The 14220-nt window shown below is 42.3% G+C and overlaps 1 protein-coding gene across 8 annotated transcripts in view; it reads right to left on the bottom strand.

Moving 5' to 3' along the window:
• Window positions 1-14220, bottom strand: part of DIS3L2 (DIS3 like 3'-5' exoribonuclease 2) — a 147620-nt gene that overhangs the window by 18291 nt on the left and 115109 nt on the right. For all 8 annotated transcript variants that reach the window (XM_085864370.1, XM_085864371.1, XM_085864368.1 and 5 more), the window contains 4 exons: window positions 8130-8216; window positions 5378-5525; window positions 5129-5259; window positions 4897-5001 (listed from right to left, as the gene is read on the bottom strand). In XM_085864370.1, the coding sequence (XP_085720496.1) occupies window positions 4897-5001; window positions 5129-5259; window positions 5378-5525; window positions 8130-8216 (471 nt within the window). The remainder of the gene's footprint in view (window positions 1-4896; window positions 5002-5128; window positions 5260-5377; window positions 5526-8129; window positions 8217-14220) is intronic.

The raw sequence follows: 14220 nt of genomic DNA, 5'->3' as shown, positions 1-14220 counted from the left end.
TGCAATGGGCTAGATTCCCGGTGAGTCCAGGGAGAAGCTGGGATACCCCCACGCTCGTCGTACCCCCACGAACCCGGATCTGCAACAACATATATATATATATATATATATATATATATATATATATATATATATATATATATATATATATATATATATATATATATATATATATATATATATTAGGGTGCTTCTAAAAAATGAAAGTTTTTTTTTTTAATGCGCAGAACCCGCCATTCAGTGAGGTTCCTACTAGAAATCATTGTGTTAAAATATTTTTTTCTTGAACTTGCACAAGCGATGCAAAGTTGCACAAAGGGCATCAAAAACTGCCAAAAATGATTTTTTTCCTCTTTTCGCAGATCAATTAAAAGTTTATTTTGAGATCATCTGAATTTACTGTTTTGAGGGTTTAATTAATATATTCGTATAATTAAATGCATTAAAATGATATTAAATATTGATGTGAAGAAATGAAAATCAGCTCATAAATTGCTAAATTTAAAAATAATGAAGTCCCAACTCAGTCCAAAATTCGGAAACGGAAAGTTTTCTTGTTGAAAGTTGCGCAATTGCACAGCAGTGTGCAGAGCCTTTCTTCATGCGTGCATGAATTAACGCGCAAGCTTGGCAAAAACTTGTTACTTTTCAATGTGTACTTTCCACTCTGTAACATTTCCCACTTAACCATGATGTTTTTATCTTTTTTTCAGACCAGAAATTTCTGCATATTTTGAGGGTAATGGCCTCCAGAACTAGATCGAAAAAGACCATTTGGCTGATTCGATCCCCTAATCCAACACTTCCTGGCCAGAAGCTTCCTTCTAAGGCCAAAGTTCTCCGCTTTTTGATGTTCCTTCATGTGGAAATGAATGAGACCCTAACTGCAAGTGTGAATCAAACATCACTCGAGCTAATGAACATCTGGTCCACAGAGGGGATTCCTACTAAGCACCTTCCTGATGTGGTAGTCCATGTGCGAAAATTACACACAACATGGCAGGGTTTAAAGAAAAGCATCAATCGGAAGACTGCTACCAACATTGGGAAACAAGACAATTTCAAGGCCGACCTGGATGAGCTGTTTGACATAGCTCACGCTGATGCTATGAATCTTATAAAAATCGATGAGGACAAGGAGTTTCTTGCTTCTCAGCGTGAAAAGGGGCGTCCAGGAAAGATCGGGAGTCTTGACTACAAGACTGCCAGGACTTCAGAGAAAATTATGAAACGTAAGGATGAAGAGAAAAAGAGGAAACAGAAGGTGCTTTTGGAGATGGCCGCAACTTCTGAAACAGCCAACCTCCAGTCTTCCTCCTCCTCCAGCTCTACTGAATCTAGTCCAAGTCGACAACCATCTTCTTCCATCCATCCAACCACCTGTGATTCCCAGCCTCCGAAGAGAAAACGTGGGACAACTGGATTAACATCTGAAGTAACTGAGGCCCTGGATAGAACTCTCCTTAGCGATCGTTCTGCAAGTCGGGTTCCAATTCCATTTGCCAAGCAATTGGGCCAAGACATCAATAAACTTTCTCTCAGTCCAAGTGCCATTCGTGCCGCTCGTGTTAAGTATAGGAAGCAACGTGCTGAAGAGATAAAGCAGAGCTTTAAGGTTGACACACCCCTGGTAGTCCACTGGGATTCCAAGCTGATGCCAGACCTAACTGGAAGAGACAAAGTTGACAGGCTGCCAATTCTGGTCACTGGGAATGGTGTGTCAAAAATCCTGGCAATTCCGATGCTGAAAGATTCCAAGGCGGAAGAAACAGCTGCAGTCATCTTTTCAACAGTTAAGGAGTGGAACCTGATTGGACGTGTCAAAGGGATGTGTTTTGACACGACAGCTGTTAATATTGGAATCCGGGGTGGGGTCTGTGTTCATATTGAAAACATCCTTGATCATCAACTTCTTTATTTTGCGTGTTGGCACCATGTCTTAGAACTTGTTTTGGAAGCAATTTACTCTTCTTCGGTCGATGAAGCATCCCGAGGGCCAGACATCACCTTATTCCAAACCTTCCGGGACTGCTGGCCCCATTTTAATTTCACGCAGAACTTCACTGCTGCTGATGATGCAAGCACAGCCACCGATATCCATCCATGGGCCAATTCTGTCATTCAGCATGCCCAAGAGCTTCTGAAGCAGAAGCATCCCCGAGACGACTACAATGAACTTCTCCAACTGACGATCATTTTCCTTGGTGGCGTCCCTTCTGGACATCAGGTTCCAACATTTAGGGCACCTGGTGCCGTTCACCGAGCGCGTTGGATGGCTCGTGCAATTTACTGCTTCAAGATCTGGATGTTTCAAGTGCAGTTCTCGGATTTTCTCACTAAACGCGCGTCATCATCCCGCAGTACATGTCGCACAGAACGCCTGTTTAGCGGGATCAAGCAGGTCTGTCTTTTTGTTGCTAAGCACTATATCAGGGCCTGGTTCGACGCTCGAAATGCTGCTTCCGCGCCAAAGAATGACCTCCAGCTCCTTCAAGCCCTCCATTCCTTGAATCATGCTGCATACAAAACAATGAGCCGCCATCTGTGGTACCTGAGCGAAGTTAACGTCGGCCTTGCACTCTTTGATGACAACTTAGATTCGTCAGAAAAGATCGCCATGGTAATAAACATGAAGGACGTGGAGGGTTCAGAGGATCCATCTCGACGAGTCTGGCTTCCCAATCCAGAGGGAAAGAAGCTGTCTGACCTCTGCTCCTCCCAAACTAAAAATCTCTTTACGCTCCTCGAGCTGCCAGAAGACTTTCTCGAGGAAAAGGATCCATCAAACTGGAAGAGCTTTGAATCCTACGTCAAAGCAAAGCAGAGGGTTGACTCTGAACGTCGTGAATGATGCGGCCGAAAGAGGCGTCGCCCTCATCCAAGATTTCACGAAAGCTGGTAAAACAAGAGATGAAGCTCAAGTGCAGTACCTTGTTCAAGTGATGGAGGATGACCGACGGAAATACCCAAAGGCCTCAAAGGAAACTTTGATTTTATAAAGGCATATTATTTACTTTTCAGGATAATTCTTTTCAATTGTTTTCATCAAAAGAGATTTTCATTTTAATTTAGCCATGTTGTACTAATGGAGAAGGATGTCAAATGCCTGCCAAGTCTTAAATAATATTTAATCTCAATAAAACTTGGAAGATTTTAGTTTTTCATGAAACCTCACCATTTGGAAGGTTCTGCAAACTTCTATTGCAAATTTGAATTTTTACCATAGTAGCTAAAAGCGCCCTAATATTATATATATATATATATATATATATATATATATATATATATATATATATATATATATATATATATATATATATATATATGAATAAATGTCAGTGTGTGTTTGTGTGTGTTTGTGTGTGTGTGTGTGTGTGTGTGTGTGTGTGTGTGTGTGTGTGTGTGTGTGTGTGTGTGTGTACACGTGTGTGTCAGACTGTCTCCTCCATAACTCCAAAACCATGAAACCTAACAGCCTGAAACATTACATGCATACGACGAAAACTCCAAGGAAGTGCATGAATAAAAATTGGGCGTTTGGGTTAATTAAAACACCCCTCTTTAAGATCATTAATGGCCTTATTTAATTGTATCCTTTACCAGGCACCATCCTCGGCCACTGCTCTCTATAGGGTCTTCAGGCGAATCCTGGGTTACCTCGCTGGGGTCTGAAGCCACCACGTTTTTGGCCTGCTCAAACATGCCTTGACTTAGAACAGGCTGCACCAATTTCTTAACGATAAAGTTATTTTTCCCCTACTTTCCTCACTCATATTATCGAATGCGTGTTCATCATAGCTACAAATTGCTGGGTACATTGCAAGGCTTATAAATGCCCGTATACGTTAGCGTTCGTGGCTTTATTTCATTTCACCATGTGCGATAACCGTGAGAATCTCTTCAACGAAGCAGAATTACAAAAGTTAAGCTCCAGAATCGAATTGCGCCAAAGTTCCGACTCGTAAAAAAGACTTAATGGCAACTTAAAAATAGGCGCGAGTTTTGTCGAGTTTTATCATTTTGGTTGGCTGTACATTTTGCCATGCAGGTGTTACTAAAGATATGTGAACAAAAGGCCACTGAACTTGATATTGTAGATAGCACTGCTAAATTGGTATGCATGATGTTTCAGTCAAGACAGGTTAGGTTTGACCAGTTACCTGATTTTTACCTGTGGTAACCATTTGAAGTATATTGACGCGTGTACGTACCTTGCTCACATTATCACTAATGACTCGCATGACGACTCCGATATTAAGTGACAATATTGTTCGCTTTGTGTTTGAGCAAATATGCTCCTTCGTAGTTTTTTTCCTTGTTCTGAAGAAATTAAGTGTCCTCTGTTTAAATTTGACTGTTATAACTTGTACTGCTCAGCTTTGTTGGGCAATTTTGGCCAATCATAATTGCAAAAATTCACTGTCTGCTACAACAATGCCTTTCGTTGGTTGTTGGGCCTCCTAGTCGGCATCGTGATTCTCATACCTTTCTAAGTCATAGGGTGATGTGTTTCCAAGAACTGCTCAGGAAGTCTATGCATGGCTTTAGAAATCACTTTGTTCTTATTGACATGTTAGTCAACTTATGCTGTCCAATGTCCCAAGCGGGATGGGAAGACCTAACCAAGTAAAACCTAACGTTTTTAGCCTTCATGCCTCGTCACTGGTGCAGAGGTGGAATAATGACATACTGTTTGCATAATGATGTGATGATGTAATACTTTTTTGTTGTTTATTACTCATGTATGGACTGTGTCTGCAATAAAGTTGAAGAAGAAAAGCATCAATGGTGATTGTCAGAGTAAAAATATATTTGATAAAACATCATTTCTAGAATATAACAAATATTTACACATCACGTCCAAGTATAAACAAAGTGCTTCAATCTGTTACTTACATCGCAGTACACTCTCTTCTGCAGTCCAAATCTGAGAAGGTAAACGTCGAACGATTTATCCTGTACGACCATGACCACAGCTCGAGATTCCAGTGGTCCTTTCTCCTGGAAAAGTGGAACAGCAAACCGATGGGTGATGCATTGTAAGGAATTCAAAAAGGAGAGTCAATTTATCCTTCGAGATGATGACAATGACACCGAAGCAGATAGAACAATGGATGTTTCTACTTACCCGCATAAACACGTTGAAGAACAATTCTGTACTGAGCTCCTGCACACGCTTCGATGCTCGTTTCTTGTCGTTGCAATGCTCTGCCAACATTTGCATGTTCCTCACGTCGAGGGAAACGCATTCTTCGTAGCCTACAGTAAACAACAAATGGTCAATCATCACATCATGTAAAAATGCCGTTCCTCTAGGACAGTGGCGTTAGGAGCGGTGCGGCGGGCCGCATGTGGTACGTCCTCATCGAGGGCTCACCGAGTGTTTTAGCCAGCAACCGATGGATGATTACATCCGGATAGCGTCGGATCGGAGATGTGAAATGCGTATACAGTGGTACGTTGAGAGCGTAGTGTCGGAATTCCTCCTCATTCTGTAAGGCTCCAGTGCAGAAATACAGAGCCAACTGCACAAAGAGAGATGAAAGAAAGGAAAATAGTGAAATGCTGAAGAGGCAAACCTGAAAACTTGAGGAGTTTCCACTAAGATAGTCTGATAGATATGTAGACATCAGTTTGAGTATACCAAGCGTTTAAAAACAATCTATTGTACCAACCTCGAGATGTGTTTGATGATTCACGTTTAGGAGATTAAACTCTGTTGATTACAGTTTCACAAGTAATCATGGTAATGGTGAGAAAAAGGTTGCATCTTCAATGTCCAAAAGTCTACAAAATGGAAGTGGAAATCAGGTTGACGTCTTTCCCTCCATTCAGTGCATGACCCGATGCAAACTCCTGCCAATTTCATAAAGTGGAAAATGGCCGATTCACATCTATGCAATCATTGTGGCATGAGAAGAATCTTGGAGCACATTCTGCCGAGCTACATGTAGTACCACAACTAGGTATTACGTGTGTTAGCTGAGGTCACCCAGCATCAGTGTGACAGAGTGAACCAATCAGGACCTAATCACAAAAAGCTGGTGGAGGTTTTGAGGGAAGGTGATCACACGTAAGCTCCTGGAATCCCTGAAGCAATTACCTCAGTTTTCCCAGGTGCTGGATGGAAGGTATGAGGAGACCTGTTTCAACCCCTGCCTTCCCAAAATACATTGCTCTCACAATCTGGTCGCCAGTTAGACATCTTATCAGACTCGGTGAAGGAGGTCTTGACTGTGGACGTCACAGTTTCATGGGAGGACACAATAATGAGTGGGCATATGAATGGAATCTAGCCAAGTATGGGTTGACCTCCAAAAATCAGATCACGTGAGGACTGTGGTTGAAGGTGCCACATATGCCTCCTGAAGTTTGCAGTCAAGGCTTTTATTGCCCAATCAACACTCATCTAGTTAAAGATATTTATGACATCATTAAGACTTTGAAAAGCCAAGTGTTACTTTTACAGAAGGATACAGAATTCACAGTATCATGGACCTGGAATTGAATGAAGGCTTTCTGAAAGTTTGGTTGATGCCTCCTTGTGGAAACTTTTGTGATGCATCTGAGGCCGACTGTGTGGGTCCTATATGAGAAGGCTTCCAATAGGACAGCTGGGGTCACCTGTTTGGTTCCAACTGGAGGAGACTTCTGATAGGACAGCTGAGGCTGCTTGTGTGTGTCATACAGGAGGAAGCTTCTGATAAGACAGCTGAAGACACCTGTTGGATCCGACTGGAGGAGGCTTTCAATCGGACAGCTGGGGTCACCTGTGTGAGCCATACTGGAAGAGGCTTCTCTTCGGATAATAATCAATAGGTTCCAGTCAATATGGGGTTATGCAGGAAACTATAGGATGGTTTGCATCTGAATGTTCCAAATTTCAGTGCAATTGCCATGATATGTAGCCACAAGAGCTTTGAAAAAGTGCCCAAACAAAGATAAACAAAACATTTAGTGCGATACTTGAAGGAAACATTATCTTGATAAATTGAGATCAGCGTTTGTGGAATAAAATAATTGACAAGTAATAGGCATCCACAACCATCCTTTACCATGTTGTGGAATGTCGACCGAGGTCCTCACTTTTTTTTTTGTCTTTTTTCCTCACTTTTTCACCCTTATTCACTTTCTCTGCAACTGCCTTCGTGATTGACACAAAACTTTAAACATAGGAGCACCTACCCAGGGAGAATGTTTTATCAAAGTTCAATGATGATTGGATGGAAATCCGATTTTTTTTGCAGGCCTGGGTTGCAGGGTGTTTCACGTATCAGGAATAAACGGCCTCGACCTCACTTTTCTCAGCCCCATTCATCAATAAAATATTTTCATTGTGAAAGCAGACATTTTAACATCCTGAGTGCAAGAACATCATCTGGAGCTCTAAATATAAATTGCGGCAATATCTCTGGACATTCACCTGGTAGCAGCTGGATAAGATAACCAGGGAACCACTGATCAGTATGGCTGGCCCACAAAATATATAACGGAGAAGAAAGTAAATACCTATTTTGGAGGGGTAATTTGTGATTGTTTTTTTTTTCTTAATGCCGTGAACAAACTTGGGTAAATCACAGGTGATGAAGGTTGTGGTCAAGTTTCATTAAAATTGTGTGCATAGTTTCTGAGAAGAAAGCAAATTCCTATTTTGGGGGGCAACCCCCTCACCCACCCTCCCCCCATAAACCTCCTTACCTCGATTTTTTTAATGGTGTGAACAAACTTTGGTACATCACGGGTGATGAGGTTGTGTTCAAGTTTCATCAAAATTGTGTGTGTAGTTTCAGAGAAGAGAGCAAATACCTGTTTGGGGGAGGGGGAGTCAAACCTGGACCCAGTTTGACCCCTGGTAAGACCCCCTCAGGTCACTATTTTTTTTAATGCTGTGAACAAACTCGAGTTGCAACATACCAAATAGCATTTTCACCAAGTTTGGTCACAATCCCATCAGTAGTCTCAGAAAAGAAGTTGCAAGTGTTTACGGACGAACGGACAGACGACACGCCATCACATAAGCTCCCTGGAACAACGCTCCAGGTTAAGAAAAAAAACAAAGCATCAAATGTATGGAGTCAAGTGTTTGGTGCGCACGCACAATACACGCATGCACGCACACGCACGCACACCTTCATAGGTCGTGAGCAAAGTTGCATCAAGACGGACTTCTTTGCTTGCGAATTCTCATCTGAGCCAAAGGTGTTGTGCAGGGAGTGCTGTAATGGAAAAGTATACAGAGTACACAAAATGGGAATAAACCCCCCAATATAAACAAACAAACTGGCATTTATCTTGAGAACAGCATTGGCATGTGAGCTCAAAACAATTTTGCTTTCCTCATCATTTGTAAAATGAGCAAAATTGATCAGGAATCAGTTTAGACAGTACAAGTCAGGCTTGATCAAGTTCAGGCTTCACCCAACAGCAAGTGAAAGACTGGCGGAGAGCATGTCAAGACGCATGAAAGCTGTGATTGAAAATCAGGGTTATTCCACAAAATATTGATTTCTGAACTCTTCCTAAGTTAAAACATTAGTATTGTGTTGTTTAAAAATGAATATGAACTTACTTATTTTGTTTGTATTATTTGAGGTCTGAAAACACTGAATCTTTGTTGTTATTTTGACCAGTTGTCATTTTCTGCAAATAAATGCTCGAAATGACAATATTTTTATTCGGAATTTGGGAGAAATATTGTCAGTAGTTTATAGAATAAAACAAAAATGTTCATTTTACTCAAACACATTCCTATAAATTGTAAAACCAGAAAAACTGATAATTTTGCAGTGGTCTCTTAATTATTTCCAGAGCTGTATATATATATATATATATATATATATATATATATATATATATATATATATATATATATATATATATATATATATATATATATATATATATTTAAAATCACGTTTCACTCAATAAATCATGGAGACTTTTGTAGTAATGTTTCAATTTGTTGAGCATTTCAACTGCTGTAAGATCAATACTTGTTGAACAACCATCCCGTCACTCCTGCACGAGCTATCCATAATGGTTGTGATATTTGAAGAGATTATAAAATGGGGTTTGGGAGAATGAGAAGGGTTCAAGAGGTTCTTATCCTCACATACATTTTATCGAGTAGCTTTTAAACCTCCTCGCACAAATAAATGTGGCATTGAGGCCTTCTGTTTGTGGAACTGTGAATTCAAGTTAAAGTTTATTTTATACAAGTAAAAAACAAACAATATTCAAGAATCACAAAGCAAACTAAACAGTAGAATGACAAAAATAGGGCCAATACCCCTGGGCACTCACCTCGTAGAATAATGATACCAAGGAGGAAATTAACGTGGGACGGAATCAGCAAAATGTACTAATGAACCAATGTTATAGCAAATACCTATTTTGAGGGGCAACCCCTCCCTCCCCCGTAAATCCCCTTCAACCCAGATTATTTTTAAAATAACGTGAACAAACTTTGGTATATCACGGGTGATGAAGGTTGTGGTCAAATGTCATCGGAATTGCGTGTAGTTGCTGAGAAGAGAGCAAATACATATTTTGGGGGGCAACCCCCGTAGACCTCCTTTAGGCCCGATTTTTTTTAATATGGTGAACAAACTTTGACACATAAAGGGTGATGAAGTTTGTGGTATAGTTTCATCAAAATTATGTGTGTTGTTTCAGAGAAGAAGTTGCAAGTATTTGTGGACAGACGGACGGATGGATGGAAGACACGCCATCCCATAAGCTCCCGGCAACTATGTATGTTCCAGGTGAGCTAAAAAAAAAGAAAAAAGAATAGTACATCAAGATAACATGAATGAATCTGTGTATAAAGGACAGATTGTAGTATATAGACCCATATCAATATTAATTACATCTACTTACTTGTAAACTAGTCAAGGATGTTTGGGATTTTTTGGTTCAGATTCTTCCAAAAGCACCAAATTTGGCCCAGATGTTGCCCATACCATACTTTTTCGATTTTAGACGGGCGCCAAGACGGGCACCCCCCCGGGGCCACCATATTGGCGAAATCCAATTATAGCCGCCATCCGGGTTAGAGGTCAATCGTAGTTTAAAAAAATCAAAAGGGCTAGAATCATGAATAATGCCACTTTTTAGGGGTTTTTGGGGTCAGGGAATCTGAATCTGATCTCATTTTGATGATTTCAGGTCATGGTCACCCCATTTTGGGTTCAAAGGTCAAAGATCAAAAGTGGTACTACTAAAAATTCAACAAAAAATTATTCAGGAACAATTTTTATTAAAATACTTAGGGAATAACATCTGCAGACAAAACGCCGCTATGTACGATCAGGACATATCCGTGGAACTCGTCCAGTGAGAAGTTGCCCTGAGCTTTACTATCTATATTATCCACATCGTGGGTGGTGAAGACCTAGAGACGGCTGTTGGTGGATACCACCACCCCATCCTGAGCATGGCGAGCACACACCGCACGCACAACATCTCGCTTCACTTCCATGATGCAATTGTACGATACCGAGATACTTGGTCAATCTTGGTCAATCCCAATCTGTTTTTTGTCCCGTGCGTGTCTGTGCAGCTTGAGGTCATGATAGAGGGGGAAGGGGGTTTCTCGCTCATTATGCCGTACCGCAGACGTCTTGACTGTATGGTGCGTATCCTTACTAGTATTGTCGATGAGCAGTTGTGAGACGTGGTGGTGGTCGTATGGCAGCTTAGCTGCCGGGGTAGCTATCATTTCTTGAAGCGCGACTGTGTCGCTGATGCAGTGCCCCTCTACCAGCACACACACACTGGAACTGGTACTCATTTCGCTGACCTCGGAAGGATGACAGGCTGAGTCAACCCCCTGGTGTATTAATTCAGCGGCCGACGGGGCTTGAACCCAGGACCCTAGGATCCCAAGCCGCCACCCTAACCACTGAGCCAACACCAGTTGTGAGATGTTGCATGCGATCTTCTCCCGCGCATCCAGATTGGCGTCGCCACCGATCTTCTCACATCCACGAAGAGCTGACGGGTCCCGGAGAACTACGTTGAAGAAACTCCTCATCTCGTTGACTGGAGCTGTGAGGAAGTTAAGGGGGAAGGAGCTGTCGAAAGGCTCTTGACTGTAGACAAAACTTGTGCATCATCACCGCAGCCCGCATGAACGTAAGTGCGTCCTCTTGACCAATCTGAAACCTATATGTCTTGGCCAGCTCATCAACCACCTTCAGTTTGTGAGATATGTAAACATCCTTCCTGCCTTCATTCCACTTGGAAAACTCAGCCCATTCAGGGAGGAGGTCGAGAAGGTGATCCTTGTATCGAGTTGAGTGTGGCTCTTTTTTGTCTCGGCATGGACGACCTTGATCACTCATCAGCTTTTGATAATCTCGCGTAGCTCTGAGAGCTTAAATACGGTTGTGTCCGAATGTTCGATCAGAGCTACAATTTGAGCGCAGATGATGGGATCGAAGGGCGGAGGTGCGGGACCCACCGATTCTAGTCGCTCGGCAGCGCGAGCGGAGTTTCGCAAACAGACATAATATTAACACTGATGGTGATAATAGGCATCAGCCGCATGTGCATCAGACACTACGGAAACCAGTCTACCAAGTAAATGAAAGTTTTTGTTCGTCTTCGCCCAACTCTTTAGATTGGCATCTATGACATCGGTTACTACCTTGTGGAGGTTGGCCTGGTCCTCCCCTCACGGATTACACAACACTTGACATTGGCTGGAGGCTGAAATTCTCCAGATGACCTGATTTTTTGGGGACTATTCTGAGAGCCGGCTTCTTTGTCTAGCTTCTCTCTCTCCCGTTTGACATGAGAACTACTACAATAACTCCTGCAAGTTTTGTGATACCTAGCCTTATGTGATTTAAGAGTTTCTGCAATACCTGAGCCATCATTCAACTGACTAATCATGACATTGATACCAGAAGGAAGATTATTGGCATTATAACATTGAAGTCTTTGAGATCTCTCTCAAGTGATACAAGTCCCTCCTCCTTCTGAGTTTGCAAGGCTTCTCCAGTTTTGTCCGATTGACAAAGACAACAGAGTCCCCAATTCATAATTTCGGTAGAGGACATAGTTCGACACGCATATTATGAAGGCTCGTCGTTGCGATGAACTTTCGTCTCGTCACCAAGGCGACACGATAGCAGGTTGAGTCGCAGGATCCGGATCCACTCCTGAACACGCAAGAACAGGGATAGGATAGTCTCATGAGATAGAGTAGAGGTCACAGCTCCAAATGGCATCTTGCACCACCGCCGCTGATGGACACGTCGACGCTCACAGACTTGGTATTATCTTAAAAAATGAAACAAAAAGTTTACGACATTACGAGTCAAAATTAAAAACATTCAAAATTAAAAACATTCAAGTCTTATTTTCTAAATGATAAATGGGTTCTTTTGATTGATAACCCAGGGAGGCCATAGAGGCCGTAGGCAGGCCATTTTTGAAATGACGCCCCCAAAATGCCGGGTTTGATCCCAAAATGACCTTTAGTGTGACCTTGAGGGGTGACCTTGACCTTAAATCGTTGAAATAAAATGAGAATCAGATTCCCCGACCCCGAAAACCCCTAAAAAGTGGTATTATTCATGATTCTAGCCCTTTGATTTTTTTTAACTACGATTGACCTCAAACCCGGATGGCGGCCATAATTGGATTTCGTCAATATGGTGGCCCTGGGGGGCGCCCGTCTTGCCGCCCGTCTAAAATCGAGAAAGTATGGCATGGGCGACATATGGGCCAAATTTGGTGCTTTTGGAAGAATCTGAACCAAACAGTCCTTATAATGCCCTAACATCCCTGACGAAACGACGAAGAGAGAATACATCATTCATTTCATTGCAATCCCTCGTCTCGAGGATGATTCTTCATTACGGGTGGCTGGGTGGAAGCAGGTGGAGGTGTTGCCCATGGGCCGCAGGTGGCTTATGAGCCCAATCTTCACCTTACAGGCTCTCCCACAGTGAGGACGTCAGTTGTCGGCTGGCAGACCTCGTGATGGAATATTGGCACGAGCAGCTGCCCTCTCTTTCCATCTCTGTCGATGGCTGCTCTTATCGATTGGAAGGTCTTAACACCATTTTGGACGCTAGATCTCCATTTTGAAAGCGAATGGGCATCCGCTTCCCATGCATCGATATTAATGGAGCAGAACTTCATGGTGGCTTTTAAGTTATCTTTGAAATGCTTCCTCTGGCCACCATGTGAACAGGCTCCTTGGCATAGCTCCGAGTAGAGCACCTGTTTAGGCAGATCCCGTCTATCTGAGCTGATATGAGATTATCATGGCCTCTACACTCGGAATGTCCATGTCTTGAAGGATGCTCATGTTTGGTCTTTTGTTCTCCCACTTGATTCGTAGGAACCTTCTAAGACAAGGTTGATGAAATTATTTGAGGGCCTTGATTATGACGTCAATAGGTTGTCCAAACTTCAGCATCATAAAGAATCGTGGGGAGAACGACTGCCCAATACATTTTAAGTTTAATGCCGTGTCTAATGTCACAGTTTTCAAAATTACAAGTAAACAATTAGCCATTGACTGACAAGTACAATGGATCTGGTGGTGTACCTCTTCATCACTTTCAGCTTTTTGAGATAAATAGCTTCCTAGGTACGAGAAGTGAGGGACATTTTCCACTCTTTCACTGCGAAGCTCAATTGAAGGCATTGGATTCAGCATGTTTGGTGTGGGTTGGTGGAGGACTTTAGTCTTCCTGGTGTTCAAGGTGAGTCCCATGCTCCCGTAGGTCTCCACGAACACAACAACAATCTGTTACAACTTTTCTTTCGAGTGAGCACAAGCTTCTGCGTCATCAGCATACTGAAGTTTTTTCACAGAAGTGGTTATTGTCTTGGTCTTGGTGTTGGTCTTGGCCGTTAGCCTGCTGAGCTTGAAGAGAATACCTTCAGTATGATAGGTTATTATAACACCTGGGGGGGGGGGGGGAGTCTACAGGTCGTAAATTGCTGCAAGAAAGATTGAAAGTAGGGTTAGAGCAATGACGCAGCTTTGCCTGACTCCTGTTTTGACAGGAAAGGGGTCTGTAGAAGAGCCGTGGCAGAGTACTGTTACTTGCATCCAGTGATGTAGGAAATAGCTGATGTTTGTAAACATAGTTGGGCAGCCATAATGCTGTAACAACTTCCAGATGGCAGTTCGATTCACCAAGTCAAAAGCTTTTGTGAGGCCAAATAAAGCCAGGCACTGATGTACAAAGGGGT

The sequence above is a fragment of the Eptatretus burgeri genome, chromosome 18, assembly GCF_056783735.1.
Source record: "Eptatretus burgeri isolate ZD-2024b chromosome 18, Ebu_testis_v1, whole genome shotgun sequence".
NCBI classification, from domain to species: domain Eukaryota; kingdom Metazoa; phylum Chordata; class Myxini; order Myxiniformes; family Myxinidae; genus Eptatretus; species Eptatretus burgeri.
Note: the sequence above shows the minus strand (reverse complement) of the source record. Positions and strands in the feature narration are given on the sequence as shown.